Consider the following 15,436-nt stretch of genomic DNA (forward strand, 5'->3'; position numbering starts at 1 on the left):
ATATGTATGAAGATTTATGATATATTACAATGATGGATTGAGAAGTATGAATATGTAATCATGTGGATTGTTTGTTATCTGATTGGAAGCTTGAAAGTTATTTGTTTGTTTGTTTGTTTGAACACATATTATGAACAGATTTGGACTGATTTTGGACAGAATTTTGGGCTGATTTTGGACAGATTTTGGACAGATTTGGAACATAGATGCTGTTTGTCTGGTTGAACATAGATTATTGACAGATTTTCAACACAGATTCTGTTTAGGTATTTGTCTATTTGAACACAGGTGCTTCACAGATTTGGACAGCTTGTTAACACATATTATGAACAGAATTTCTTCACATATTTGGACAGATTTTGGACTGATTTGGAACATAGATTCTTCCAGTCTGGTGCTTCACAAATTTGTGTATTTGAACACAGGTGCTTCACAGATTGTTGAAATACATTCTTGTGTATTTGAACACAGGTTGACAGATTTTGACACATTTTCTTCTCAGATTTTGTTTATCTATTTTTCACACAGGTTGTTGAAGACAGATTTTAAGACATTTTTTCACACATATTTTTGAACACAGATTTTTCCACACAGGTTTTTGAAGATAGATTTTTTCAACAGTGGTTTTTCACACTGGTTTTTGAAGATAGATTTGAAGACAGGTTTTTTTCACATAGTTTTGAACACAGATTTTTGCACACAGGTTTTTGAAGACAGCTTTTTTGAACACTGGTTTTTCACACAGTTTTGAGAACATAATTTTTTGACACTGGTTTTTCAAGACAGATTCGAAGACAGGTTTTTCTCACACACTTTTGAAGACAGATTTTTCCACACATTTGGGTGTAGACAGATATGCAGACATAATTTTTGAACAGATTTGTAACAGATTTTTCACACAGATTTGTAACGGATTTGGAACACATTTTCGACATAGATTTTTTGGAACACATTAAATCTGTAACAGATTTGTAACAGATAGAGCACAAATATAACATCAATTAGGAACATTAACAATAACAACATAGGGAACAACATCAATTTGTTCTCAACCAAAAAATAAAGAAACTAAACAATCCAAAAATATATTAAATAAATTATCCAAAAAAAAATAAACTCCAAGTTTAGTCACATAAAAGGCATTACAATTACAACTTCCCAACTAACGAAAACTACCGCCACGGTCATTGTGGTTCATTTGTACATTGAAGTCAACAAATGAAGATGGTATGGCTCCATAAATTTGATGCATAGCAGTCATGAATTGTTGAGTTCTCATAAATCCCGGTGTGCCTCCAATACAGTCCGACGGGGTAAGCGATGTGCCAACTCCATAAATCTGAGTTGGGGGATTTATGAAACTTTGTCTGTTCATAATGTCCACACTTGCCGGGGTGAGAGATGTGCCTCCAATAGCATTGACCATGTGTCCCTATTCAATTAAAATGAAATGTTAAAATAAATTGGAAAATAACATAAATTGCATCAATGTAGATTCCTATGATGTACACACTGGCACACACATACTATTTTCCATGCCAACCACATAAGAATACAGCTCTCTACGTACACTACGTTCAGGTTGAGATTGACATTGACCTTCACCTTCACCTCCAAGCACTTTAGTACCCTATATTCATAAAAGTTAATGAATGCCTCAAATGTATGACATGATTACAATAAAATATGAGTTGAATAGAGAGTAATGAATACCAATTTACCTTTGATTTGTTATGTTTTCTTTTGCTTGCCTTCAACTGATTCACTATTTGATCTACTTTGGCGACCTTTCTTTTAGTAACTGGACAATCTTTTCGCCGAGCAACCAAAGGACTAAGCAACTTGGTATGACTGATTGCCTTTCTATTAATGCTGCCAATCGGGGAAGATGGTACATTACTAGTCGAAGGTGCTACATTACTCCCACCACCTTCATCATCGTTCATCACTTTTGCCTTGATTTCATCCAACCCACGGTCAACCAGCAAATTGTACAATGCCAACCAATTTTCTATTCATCTTCTCATACATCTTTGCATTGAAATTATCCCCAAAGCCAGTGTTTGTGGTTTTTATGCATGTGTACCCTCTATCCAAATCTTTTCGCCATCGTGGTAGAATGTATTTATTTAGGACCTCATTTATGCATCTTGCAATGAGCACAACGAGTGAGTAAGCACACATGATGCCCTTAAATTCAAACAACCGGCACATACATTGCACATCAAATTCGGTAGAATTATAATAGACAACAAAGTCCACATGCTTCATCTTCCCAAAAACTACCATAGCTTCCTTTACAAAATATGTACAAATTGAACCCTCTTCTTTGGCAAGAAACGGCTGACAATAAACTAGTCTCTTCATCTCTGCTTGAACTTCTTTGAATTTTGCATTGGTGTAGGCATCTTGAAATTGCTTCTCAAAACCATACACAGTTAGGCAATCAAAGACTTTGTGCCGAGACTTGAAGTCAGCTTTCTTCTCTTTCTCTACCTTACTTCTCAAGGCATTGTCATATTGTTCAACAAATTGATTTAATGTAGTCTTTGGGTTGACATATCCATCAAAAAAGGCATTCATACTCTCACTTCGTTGTGTCGTTAACATGCCAGCCCAAAAATATCTTTCACATAAACAGGAACCCATCGATGTCGCTCATCATATAACACCCCCAACCATTGATTCTCATAAAGATTGAATTTTGCAATCATGTCTTTCCATTTCATCTCGAATTCATCTTCTGTGAATGTGTCATACACTGCATTTTGCAAATCCATCTTCATGGATTCATATTGGGAATACCCTTTCAATTTCTCCGAAATTTTCTTCATGATATGCCATAAACACCATCGATGTCGAGTATTGGGGAAGACTTTTTCTATCGCATTTTGCATAGCTTTGCACTAATCAGTTATTATAGCTTCTGGGGGATGATCTGACATGCAATTTAACCATGATTTGAATAGCCAAACAAATGCATCAGTGTCTTCACTAGATAACAGGCCACAACTAAACAAAATCGACTGTCCATGGTGGTTAACTCCTACAAACGGAGCAAATGGCATATCATATTTATTAGTGAGGTATGTTGTGTCAAATGAAACAACATCTCCAAATTCTTTGTAAGCCGCCCAACTCATTGCGTCCACCCAAAACAAGTTTCTTATGCGAAAGTCAGTATCAACATCAATCATATAATAGAAACTCGAATTTTGTGCATACATCCTCAAAAAATATTTTTGAAGTGCATCGGAATCTCCTTCTCCAAGCCTCAATTTTCTAGCTCTATCAATGTAATTTCGTGCATCTCGCTCATCAAATGTTGATGACTCATAACCCTCAGCTTCAACAACCATTGAGTGATAATTTCTAGACACCTCAATCCCTGTCTGATCATCAATTTCTAATCTTCTCTTCACAGGAGTAAGAATTTTCTTATTCATTGCAAAATGACGTGAGTCGGTGGGAATCAAGTCATGGCTATGGTCAAGGTTAACTGTGGTTAACATAAATCTCTCATCCTTTTGTAAGGTTGCCCGTACCCTTGCTTTGCAATCAATTTTTGTAGACAAAGATGGCTTTAGAGGGTTTACTTTTGATTTTTTGATTCTCTTTCGTGATCGAGAACATTCAATCCCAAAATATCTTAATTCCCCATCATCGCCACAAATTTGAGTTTTATAAGCTATGGAAAATCCAACATGTTTAGCATATTTGGCATAAAATGAATACACTTCTTGCTTTGAGCTAAAACACATACCCCTCTTCGGTTCCTCAACTTCTTCACTCTCATTTAATAAAGGATTCTCAGCACTGTTCGAACCAATCTCCATTCTTGCTCATTCAAAAATACCATATGAAATCAAATGATTTAATAGATTAATAGAATAATAGAACCAAGCTATTCTGTTATTACTTTGTTATACTTACACATATACACACAGATTAACAATGCAAGCTCTTGAACAAATTATAACATATTACCCTTTCAACATACTATAACATATTACCCTTTCAAAAATTAACAGAGCTTCAAATTGTAACAATTTCTAATCTGTAAGAGCTTCAAATTGTAACAATTACCAGATTAACGGATTATAACAATTTTTAACAATGCAAGTTACCAGATTAACCCAAAATCTGTCCAAAATCAGATTAAAAATTTATAACAATTTAACAGATTTGGACTGTCATATTATCTGTTAATTAACAATATACAGATTTTGGACTGTTAATTAACAGATTAGCATTCCCAAACAATATACAGATTCCCAAACAATTTAACAGATTTGGACTGTCCAAACTGTAAATTGTTATAATCTATTAACTAACAGATTTTGGACAGAAATTTTGAACACATATTAAAACTGTTAATTTTGACAGAAATATGTTAATTAACAGATTAAAACTGTATAGCTTAAAACTGTTAATTAACAATTTCCATAGCAGATTAACAGAAATTGTATAGCTTACAATTTTGACAGCCATACAATTTCTGTTAATTTGAGTTTTAATCTGTTAATTAGCATTCCCAAACAATTTCTAATCTGTTAATATGTTAAGAAGGTCCTGTTAAATATGCTAATCTGTTAATTTGAGTTTTACCCTGTTAATTGCCATTACAACTTGAGTTGTAATCTGTTAATTAACATATTTGGCATTCTCAATCTGTTAAGCTATACAATTTCTGTTACTCTGCTATGGAAATTATAAGCTTCAATGTATATTTCATTACATATTTGGCATTCTCAAAATCCTATTATATATATATATATATATATATATATATATGTATGTATGTATGTATGTATATGTGTAAGTATAGAGGAAGAGATGGACAAAAGCCATAGATAAACTTACCTAGACGAGCGACGACAATCGGATAGGGAGACGCAAGACGAAGACGCCGGAGACGGTGCACTAACTTGAATACGTCGGACGGTGGAGGAGAGGGACAGCGGAGGACGCTTGAGCGAGAGGGGGAAGACACTTGAGCGACACAAAGACGGGGACGCAGACACGATTTCTTCTCCCTGGAACAGCCCCGATTCAGACGAGAGAGGGAAGACGCTTGAGCAAGACGAAAACGGGAACGCAGACACGATTTCTTCTCCCTGGAATAGAGCTTCAGAATAGACACGATTTCTTCTCCCTTTGTTATCAGATTTTGTGACGGGAATTTTTTATTTTTTTTTTCACAGTGCGTGAAACACACGCACTGTAATATGAAGGTCTGATTTTTCCTTCCTTATTTGATGCCACGTAATTAGAGCTCCGATTAGTGGTCATAGTTTAGTGGTCTGAATCGGAGCTGATTCATCTAATGTGACCCAGACATAATAAAATATTTAATTTTTCATAGAGCTAAAAGGCTTAATCATTTTTGCGGCGCAAAGTTGAATTAGTGGCATGTGGCCATGACTTTTACGTAACAAAATGTCAAGAAAAAAAGTGCAAATTACAATTCAGTCCATATTTCAAAAATAAATTTTAAATTAATAATAAAATTTTGGTTAAATTACAATATACTCCATGAAGTTTGATTAGAATTCAAATTATTTCCAGTTGTTCTAAAATTACATTCCACCCCTTAAGATTTCTAATTTCATAACAAATTTTTCATTTTATTAATAAATCATTAAATCAATTAACAATTTTTAATGATATTAGAAATATGTTTCAATTAATAATTTAAGTAATTTTATTATTATATAGAAGAGAAATTATGAATTTTATTTTTTTAATTAATTTTGTTATATAAATTTTTTTAACAAGGGGGTATTTGTAATTTTTCAAATTACATGAGATAATTTGTTTTTTAAGCAAACCTCAAAGGGTGTATCTGTAATTTACTCTAAAATTTATCAATTTTAATAATGAAAATTATAAATTTTTTTATCACTTATTAATTTTTTTAGTCTTCCAATTGATCTACAATTTTCCTAAAAAAGAAGCAAAAGAGCATGTTGTACGAGAATCATGTCGTGTTAACTTAGCTGTTAAAATTTTGAGAAATTACAAACCAGTAATAAATATGTCCTATAGGGATCTACAATGGTTCTTAACAACAAGATCGATAGATATATGCGATCACGAATGCTAAAGGATGATACATAAATAAATAATGTGCCTTTTATATTCAAAATAAAATACACATAAATAATACATTCCTCATGAAATCCACTAAACTTTTCGAAGAGACTCTTTCTTTGACTTCTGATCATTCTTGTATAAATTTCTGACAGTCTTCATTAAGGTTCCTATGTAACATTAAATAAAGATTCAAGATCTATTAATCATGCGCCACTAATGATCATACATCCCACATTAGCTAGTCATCAACCACCATAGTCTACATAACTTCAATATATACATATAACTATACTTACTTCAACACATACCAAATAATTGATCTATATAAAACAAATCAAGCCATTTCTATTTATCAAATTGACACATACCAATCCCATAATAATTATCTTGCATAAGCCCACAATCAACAACCGGTTCCATTATCAAGACACATCAACGAACCACATGCTTTTTTGGGTACTACTCCGAAAGAAAGGCGAAACCTCTATCAAGCGCCACGCTTTACTGGTTACAAGTTGGAAGGACCATGGAACTGTCACATATCTCAACAAACTACACACTTTTCCAAGCGCTACGTTGGAAGCAATGTGAAACCTCTATCGACTGCCACGCTTTACCGGTCACAAGCCGGAAAGAAATGAACCATTATTCCAATATCACCATTCATCCATTTGTCAAGTTATTCTTTATTACAACTCATTGATAAAGCCAACGACATCATTTATTGTTTCCATTATACATTAATCCAAAAACACATCCATCATAAACATAAAGAATTATCTTAGAAACAATTACAATTTATTTTTCACTACATTCTTTACTTCTCAACATTAACATCAACTCTTTATATTCAATTATACAACACAATTATTTTCATATTCTTTCTAAGATTTATTAATTTAATTTCCAATGTTAATTTCTCCAATATAATCCTCATACACCATAATCATTTTCACAATGACTAATTATCCTCATTTATACTCATCTTGACCAAACATAATCTTAATTTCTAGAATTTAGGGTCAAGTAAACAATCTTTCATCTTCATGACGAAGAAACCATAACTAGGGTTTGACAAAAATTAGGGCTTTTTACTTTAGTGTGAAAAACCATGCTCTAGTAACTCAAATTTTCCATATTCCACTTCAATTATAAGCTCATCTTTCATAATTTGAAAACCCTAACTTCCTTTACATGGTTTCATGAAAATCTCCTCAAGATATGCACTATAAATCTACCACCCATCTATGTATAAGAAAATATTGAAGAGAAGCAAAGAACTACCTCTAGCAAGACGAGGAAGAAACTTGAAATCCTGACTTCGACGAAAATGTGATCCGCTCGGATGGATAGAAAGCCCTTGGCGTGCTCTTTATTTTTACATAAGGAATATGGGGTAGGAAATGAGTAGAAAGAGATGAAAATCCAGCTTGAAGGCTTGAAACCCTCAAAAATGGCAGAATGCAAAAAGAAGAGAGAGAAATAATATGAAAGAATGAAGAAAAGTGGACCAAAAATGACTTTTAAAGATGCTTATCCTGAACAGACCGCTCCAACCACCACTCCTACACTTGAGCATCAGAGACACCACACCGCTCGAGTGACCAACCCTGCGCTCAAGCGAACATCAACAGCTTTCAGAATCTCAGGCCTACAAAAGTACGGGAAGCTTCGCAAGACCGCTCGAGCGATCAATCTATCGCTCGAGCGATGAGAAAAAAAGAAATTTTTCCAAAGTACTGCAACTTCCCCATCTTAAGAAATTTCATCCTCAAAAATAGGAAAGAACTAAAACAAATGGCAATCCAAACACAAACAGAAACACAGTACCTAACTTAAAACTAGATCCATACTTTGGATAGATTCCCAGATCCCGATCCAATATCTCAGAGCCCCAAAGAGTGCCGAACAAAAAGGATAACAAGGAAGAGATCACGAACGCCTTTTCGACCAACATACTCGTTGAGGTCTAAAAGACAAGGGACACCATCAACCACTCGCACTCCCAAGGATAACAGCTCCCCAACCAATAACAACGTCCTCAACCACCACTGAGTGATCAAAACCTAATTATGGCGGGAAAGGAAACCACCATTTAACAAATACCCAACCAACACTGGCAAAAGAAAAAGATACACCACAATGCATGGCTCAATAATACGACCCAATACAACAATCCCAATCGCATTACACTTAGCAAACATTACCAAATATTTATACAATCCCACCATATAAAGGTAAAACAGTGAACAATCGCTTCTTGTCTTAGAAAAATTTCAATTTATTTTTTTTGAAAAATCGTTCATTTGTATGAAGTTTCTCTCTCAAAAGGTGTTCTAACTTACACCGTTCACCACCAAAAACACATTTTCTTGCAACCCACAATTTTCGTAAATATTTTCCGAAAACGGAAAGTGTTACTAAGAACACCTAACCAATCACAGTCTCATGACTCATTAACATACATTTTTCACTCAATCAAATAGAAGGAAAATAATTTTCATTTTCTAAATCATTCTTAACATTCACTCGATGAATTCTAACACGACATCCAACAATAATCATCATTCTTCCTGTGATGCCACAACACATATACAACATTTCCATAATCAAAATTTGTGGAGGTAACAATCATGCAACAACACAATAAGGCATGAAGTATAATTCACCACATTATAATTTCGTCTCCTCATAATCATAATTGTTAATTATTACTCACACAAGGCACGAGGCACAGACAAGGCAAAACGTCTATAATACATCACCCCCAACCCAAGGAGTTTCCACCAACTCAAGACAAGCTTCACCCGAGCCTCACCACTACATACAGGAGAATCAACACTTGCAAAAACTACTCCAAGGCACTTCTCAAACTTGTCACCCTACTCACATCTAACCATTCTAAAGTGACTATTTGTCTCCCCAAACTCTATATCAACCAATCGACTAACCACTCAATAACTTTGTCCCGGGCACTCAAACTCCTATATGTTGCCCCGCATCGTTTACTCCCAAATGGAGCTCAACATACCATTCCATACATTTCTAGAATCTCACTGAATTCCTCAAATATGCGTCGCACTAACAGTGTTTCCAATAATCCTTATCACTCTTATGCTGATATGGCAACACCCTCCCCCGTTTTTAGCATGAAACAAGACCTACAAGGTCAATGGTAATCTACCTACTCCGAACACAAACAATCATTACCCATACTACACTCGTTGTTTGAGAACATAACCTGTACTTCCTCCCAAGAAACACTTCTAGCATCCAACCACCAAGTTCCCTTCACGTATATGAACCCTATACAAGTCTTGACCATGCCACTCAATACTTAAATACTGCAACCCCTTTGCATCTATGCACAATTATCAACTCTCAACAACTACTACACAAACATCCCCATCATTATTAAGAGATACAAATCCCATATCCCTTCCAAGCAATTTCATAACCTACTAAGTAACTCAAACCAACCTCATGCAATCCTAAAATTCCACCTCATCCGAACTATGCCCATTTAAAACTACATAACTGCATCCTTACCACATTCCAAGACTGATCTCATCAACCTACAGCTCTCACTCCTCAACAAATACTCTAATTCAAATTAAGGCTCATAAGCCAATACTTGTTTCAGTCAGGAAAATAATAACAGTTACGCAACAAAGTTAAGATTAAAAATTTTCATAACACCTTCCAACATATACAAGTTCCAAGATTAATAACATACCTACACTGTTGAGTCACAAAAGCATATACATACACAACATCCATAGGCACAAAGCCCTCCATAAAAGAGAAGTTACATCATATTACCAAGGCACAAAAACTCCACCATTACACAATACCACTATCATCCCTACCTGGACTACTGAGACAAACCTTGCTCACGCGAAGGACAATGGCGCCTATCATGGCCCAACTGTCTACACCTGGAACAAAAAGGTCATCCTCTGCTTTGTGACTAACTCGAGAGAACTTGAGTGTGAATAAATCTCGCGAAAAATGAACCCGACGAGGTAAAACTAGATTGAGGCTGAGACTGGACTTGAGATTGAGATTCAGTTCTCCTTTGCCTCCTACTAGGTCTTATGTACTTTCGAATTAAGGAACTCACCAATATGGCCCTTTCTCTTTCATCCCGGCCAATCTCAAGATTTATGGTTTCCACATGAGCTGCGGCTTCTACTAGTGTGTGATAGTTCTTATGCATGCATGCCACTACTTTCTATCGGATATCATCGCATAACCTTTTCTCGAACTCAATACAACGACACTCCTCACTTGCTACCAACTCTAGAGAAAATCTGGACAAACTCGTGAACCTCGCCTCAAATTGTGCCAAAGAAGTGGTATCTTGGCGTAACTCCACAAATTGTTTCCTCAATCTCTCCCGAGCGGAAGAAGGAAAGCATTTGGCCCAAAAGGCCTTAGTGAATGCAGCCCAATCGGTGCCTATGATAGGGCTTACATACTTCCACCAATACCCAACATCTCCTTTCAGTAGAAAACTCGCTAATGTCACTCTTAACCCCTTATCCGTGACTCTGAGCATATCAACGGTTCTAGCCCTCCTATGAACTCCGGTGGGTTAAAGCGATATAACTCATTTGTGATCTTGACGGCACAACACTCGTTCCCTCATTACAAGTTAAAGCCTTCCTTATGGCTCTTACAATCTCATATGCAATCTCCTCACCTACAGCCGATGCTATAGATATAGGTACTACTAGAACTGTTGTCCCCTATCGGCACTTCTAGTCCCAACATGACCTCTACTAGCTTGCCCTGACACCCTATCAATGACAATATCAAGCGTAAATCAACTAAATTCTAGCCCTTTCCCGAGACATTTATTCTTCATACCAAGACATGAAACCAACTTAACATATAATCATACAACACATAAATAACTTTAAACATTAAGCCACATAATCGAGTCAAGTCTACAAAGATGACCACTTGTCCCGGAACTTCCAAGGAACTTTCACTGCAAACTACGTTGATTAGATACGTTTCTAATGAGATCACAAAGCAAGTTAGCCGGCTATGAGCACTATCCTTGAAACTTAACGTATGCTCACACAAATGCAACACATAATTTCTCACACCTCATACTTTCTACATGAAAACGTCCTCACCAAGCGAAATCAATCCATTATGGTAAAAACCACTTCCCATATGTTAGGTTTTTATTCTTGGCAATCCCGTTTGACAAAACTCCTTTCAGTTGTACTTGTTTTCGCACTTTTATTTTCAATGAAGTTATGAGTTTATTATATACGAATCCAACCCGAATTGTGCCTTGCAGAGAAGTTTGTGGTGTTAATACTTTCAAGATTGCCACTTTGCTGATTATGACGGGGATCGAGCTGCCCAGTCAACTCGCGGGGGTCTAGGGGGCAGCGCCCCTTGGCGGATCCAGGGCAGGGCCACGGCAGGGTCGAGGGGCAACGCCCTTGAAGCAAAATGCAAAAATACATTCAAAGTTGCCTCTCCGCTCGAGCGTCCATTCCCCCGCTCGAGCGGAGAATGCTGAGTTCCAGAAGTTTGGTGAGTCTGCAAAAATACTGTGATCCATGTTTTCCCGCTCGAGCGTCGAAATCCTCGCTCGAGCGTACACCCTAGTGCGAAATATGTCATTTAGAGTCCCCGCTCGAGCGTCAATTCCCACGCTCAAGCGGACCTCACGATTTAAGATTCTATAAATTCGCAAGTTGCTCCAAATCTAGGATTACTTCTCCAGATCTTCTTCTTGGGTTTTAGGGTTTATATCTGGAGATATTTTGCTAGTTTTCTTTGATGTTTTGATTGAGTATTCAACTCATGGTTTAAAGAGTATACATCAAAGAATTATTTGTTTGCTCTACATAAAAGAGAGAGTTGTTGTTCAGTGGATTCTGAAGAATTCGAGCTTGAAACTTTGATGGATTCTGGAGTAGCTCATCGTCAAGACAATTCCGAGGTGAAAACGGGGTTGGAAGAGACACTTAGAGGTTGGTTCAATTCGGGCGTGGATTCGCTAGGTAATTGAGACTATACCTGTGTAATTCCTTTATATCTTCTTAGTGGATTGTTTTGTGGCTGTTGCCTGTGATTTTTTTTTTTATCACAATTAGAGGTGTCCAATTGTAGTTTTTCCACATAAAATCGTTGTGTCAATTTGTCTTGATTGTTTGATTGGGATTGTTGTTTACTGCTTAAAATTGATACATAATCACAAATCAATATCTAAGGGATTTCTAAATTTTTCAATTGGTATCAGAGCAAGTCGTTCTATTTTTTTTAAAAAAAAAATTATTTTAGAACGAGATCTTGTTTGATTTGTGATAATGGATTCAATACGTGAGGGAAATTCTATGGTTCGACCACCCCTACTTGACGGATCCAATTATTCTTTTTGGAAAGCTCGTATGAGATCGTTTTTAAAATCTATTGATGAAAAAGTTTGCCAATCTGTCATGTATGGGTGGACTGAACCAATGATTACTGTTGATGGAGTAATTTTTCCCAAACCAATTGATAAGTGGGACACAATTGATTACCAAAATAGTAGCTGGAATAGTAAAGCTATCAATTCTCTCTTTTGCGCTGTCGCACCTGAAGAGTTTAGTCGTATTTGTAATTATGAAGTCGCAAAAGAGGCTTGGGATATCTTATAAACTATTCATGAGGGCACTCCTTCTGTGAAACGCTCAAAACTTCAAAGGCTCACATCTAATTTCAAAAACCTTTCAATGAAACATAGTGAGACCTTTGATGAATTTTATGCGAAGTTGAGTGACATTGTAAATTCCAACTTCAATTTAGGTGAAAAAATACCAGAATCCAAAGTTGTGGAAAAAATTTTGAGATCCTTGCCCGGTCGGTTCCAACCAAAAGTTACGGCTATTGAGGAGGCTCAAGATGTTGACAACCTCAAGCTAGATCATTTGGTTGGAAATCTCCAAACTTATGAGGCACATAGGAATTTCAAAAAGAAACAAAAAGATGTTGCTTTTAGTAGTGCTCATAGAGCTGGAGAGGATTCTGATGAGGATTGTGAGATAGATTCCAAGATTACAGATGCTTTTGTAAAACAATTTAAAAAAATCTTTTCTGAAAAAGAATCCTAATCTTTTGGACTCTACTCATACTCATAAATCCAAAGGCAAAGATAAACTCAAAATTAATTCTATAGCCAAGAAGGAGCAAGGAAAGATACAAGGGAAATCTGAAAGAGTCCAATGCTATGAATGCCAAGGATTTGGCCACTTTGCTCAAGAATGCCCCACTCGTTTGAGAAAGAATAAGGCCCTCGCTATCACTTGGGATGATGAATCGGAATCTGATAAAGATAAAAGTGACAATGAAGATCAAGGTGAAGAGGGACATAAACAATTCCTTGCTTTCATGGCGGCTTCTGAAACTGAAGGACGAACAGAGTATCCGAAGAGGCCGGTTGAGAATGCCACTGATGATGAATTCTCGAGAATTGATGATGAAGAGCTTGAGCAAGCTTATGAAAAGTTGTATAAGGAATCTCTTAACTTATCCAAATTGAATGACAAACTCACTATGAAACTCAAAGCATGTGAAAGTGTGAATGTCAAACTAAAGGATGAGGTTTCCGAGGCCAGGATTGATGCAATCAAGATAGCTAATGATCGACAAGTTCTTTGTGCAAAACTCTTGACTTGTGAGACAGAGAGGAATGAGCTACAGCAAATCTATGCAATGTATGAAGAAAAGATTGAATCTCTCGAGATGTCTCAAGTTGCCTTGGAAGAACTAATGATCAAGAAAGAGGAAGAGCTCAAGTGTGCTATGACTACCATTGGTCTTTGGAACAAAGGATCAAAGACTTTGGAGGATATAATTGAGTCCCAACAAATGTGTTGTAACAAGAGTGGCATTGGCTTTGGTGATAACAAAGAGCAAAAACAGAGTGCATCTACTTCTCATGATACAAGAACTCAAGGAAAGAGAGAACAAAAAATTCAATATAAGGATGGACTTCTCAAACTTCCTAAAGTTGGTAAAGTAAAAGAAAAGAAGGTATACCCTGTTTTTATTTGTCATCACTGTGGTATGCATGGTCATATTCGCCCTTTTTGTTATAAGTTGCATAGGAGAGTGTCTCACAGAGATGAAAGAAATTCCAACATCTCGTGGGGTAGGAGACACTTCATTGGTAGTAATGAGGTTAAAGGTCATATTAGATCGCGTTATTTTGATCAGCTTGAGACCAAACTTGGAGTGAGTTTGTATTTGCCTAGACTTAGAAATTGGAAGTTAGACACCAAGTCGAGACGGGTTCCCATTGAAGGGAAAGGGAGCCGCAACGTCCAGACACCACCCAAGAACCGCAATTCTCACAACTTTTTTCATACTAAAGTGGCTTGGGTGAGAAAACTTAACTTGTGTTAGTTTGTTTATTCTTTTTAGTTTTTGGGTGTCTGTGTGTTTTTTCTTTTTGAGTCACTTAATGTGTGCATGTTCGTTTTCTATCTTGCTTTGTTTAGAAAAAGAAATAAAATAAAAAATAAAAAAACCAAAAAGATTTTCTTAGTATGGTTTTGCAAGCTTAAAATTTTTGAGTGGTCCTTGGTGCATATTGGAATTGATAAGAATATCCATTACATGTTAATATGTGTGTGCTTTCTGTGGTCATTACTCATTTTGGAGTGTGTGTTTTTTTATTAGTATGTCTCATTCTGTACATACTCTTGGATTAGCAAATTTTGGAGTCTTCCGCCTTAGTGATCATTTTTCTCTATGGACTTTTGGCATTGCATCTTTTGCTTTTCTAGAGGATTTGACCTATACTAGCATATCATGGGTGATGTTGAGTCTCTTAACCACTTTCCATCTTTTTGCATCTCCACTGCTTTCCCCTCTATTCTTTGTAGTCCAGCCATAAGGAAAAGGCTACCTCAGAGGCACCAACTAGGCCATCCTTATTATATCCACGCTTCTCTGGTTCGGTTTCCATACTCTTGAGCGTGTCAGCCGCCAATGAGTGTGCAAAAGAATAAGAATAAGAAAAAGAAAAAGAAAAAGAAAAAGAAAAAGAAAAAGAAAAAAATATGCAAAAAAAAGAAAAGAAAAAGACGTAAAAAAAAAGAAAAAATAAATAAAGGATTCATTGATTGAGGGGGAGCCTCCGCCTTTACTCACCAAATACCCCTTGATTCCTAGTGGTTTGACTTTTCGTAGTTGTGCTTAGATTCTCTTGTCAGAGGTCCAGCTATCAGATCACTACTAGGATTTGAATCTTGTGTTTGTCGAACTCCAAAAGTCACACACACACTTTTATCATGGGAACTATGCTTTTCACATGTGGCATCACTTT

General features: G+C 36.3%; 2 protein-coding genes across 2 annotated transcripts; both read right to left on the minus strand.

Annotated features, from left to right (window-relative positions):
• Positions 1 to 1,977: 1,977 nt before the first annotated feature.
• On the minus strand, positions 1,978 to 2,583 carry LOC145823685 (protein FAR-RED IMPAIRED RESPONSE 1-like). The gene has a single exon (XM_082923194.1). It carries the CDS (start codon positions 2,581 to 2,583, stop codon positions 1,978 to 1,980), a length of 606 nt encoding a protein of 201 aa, XP_082779320.1.
• A 323-nt stretch (positions 2,584 to 2,906) lies between these two features.
• Positions 2,907 to 3,836, minus strand: LOC145823686 (protein FAR1-RELATED SEQUENCE 5-like). Its single transcript, XM_082923196.1, has one exon. It carries the CDS (start codon positions 3,834 to 3,836, stop codon positions 2,907 to 2,909), a length of 930 nt encoding a protein of 309 aa, XP_082779322.1.
• Between the last annotated feature and the right edge of the window lie 11,600 nt (positions 3,837 to 15,436).

Source organism: Camellia sinensis, chromosome 4 (genome assembly GCF_055761805.1).
Source record: "Camellia sinensis isolate YWXY chromosome 4, ASM5576180v1, whole genome shotgun sequence".
NCBI lineage: Eukaryota > Viridiplantae > Streptophyta > Magnoliopsida > Ericales > Theaceae > Camellia > Camellia sinensis.

Excerpts from the sequence above, each read along its gene's own strand:
- LOC145823686 (XM_082923196.1), bottom strand. The coding sequence starts at position 3,836 with ATGGAGATTGGTTCGAACAGTGCTGAGAATCCTTTATTAAATGAGAGT.
- LOC145823685 (XM_082923194.1), bottom strand. The coding sequence starts at position 2,583 with ATGAATGCCTTTTTTGATGGATATGTCAACCCAAAGACTACATTAAAT.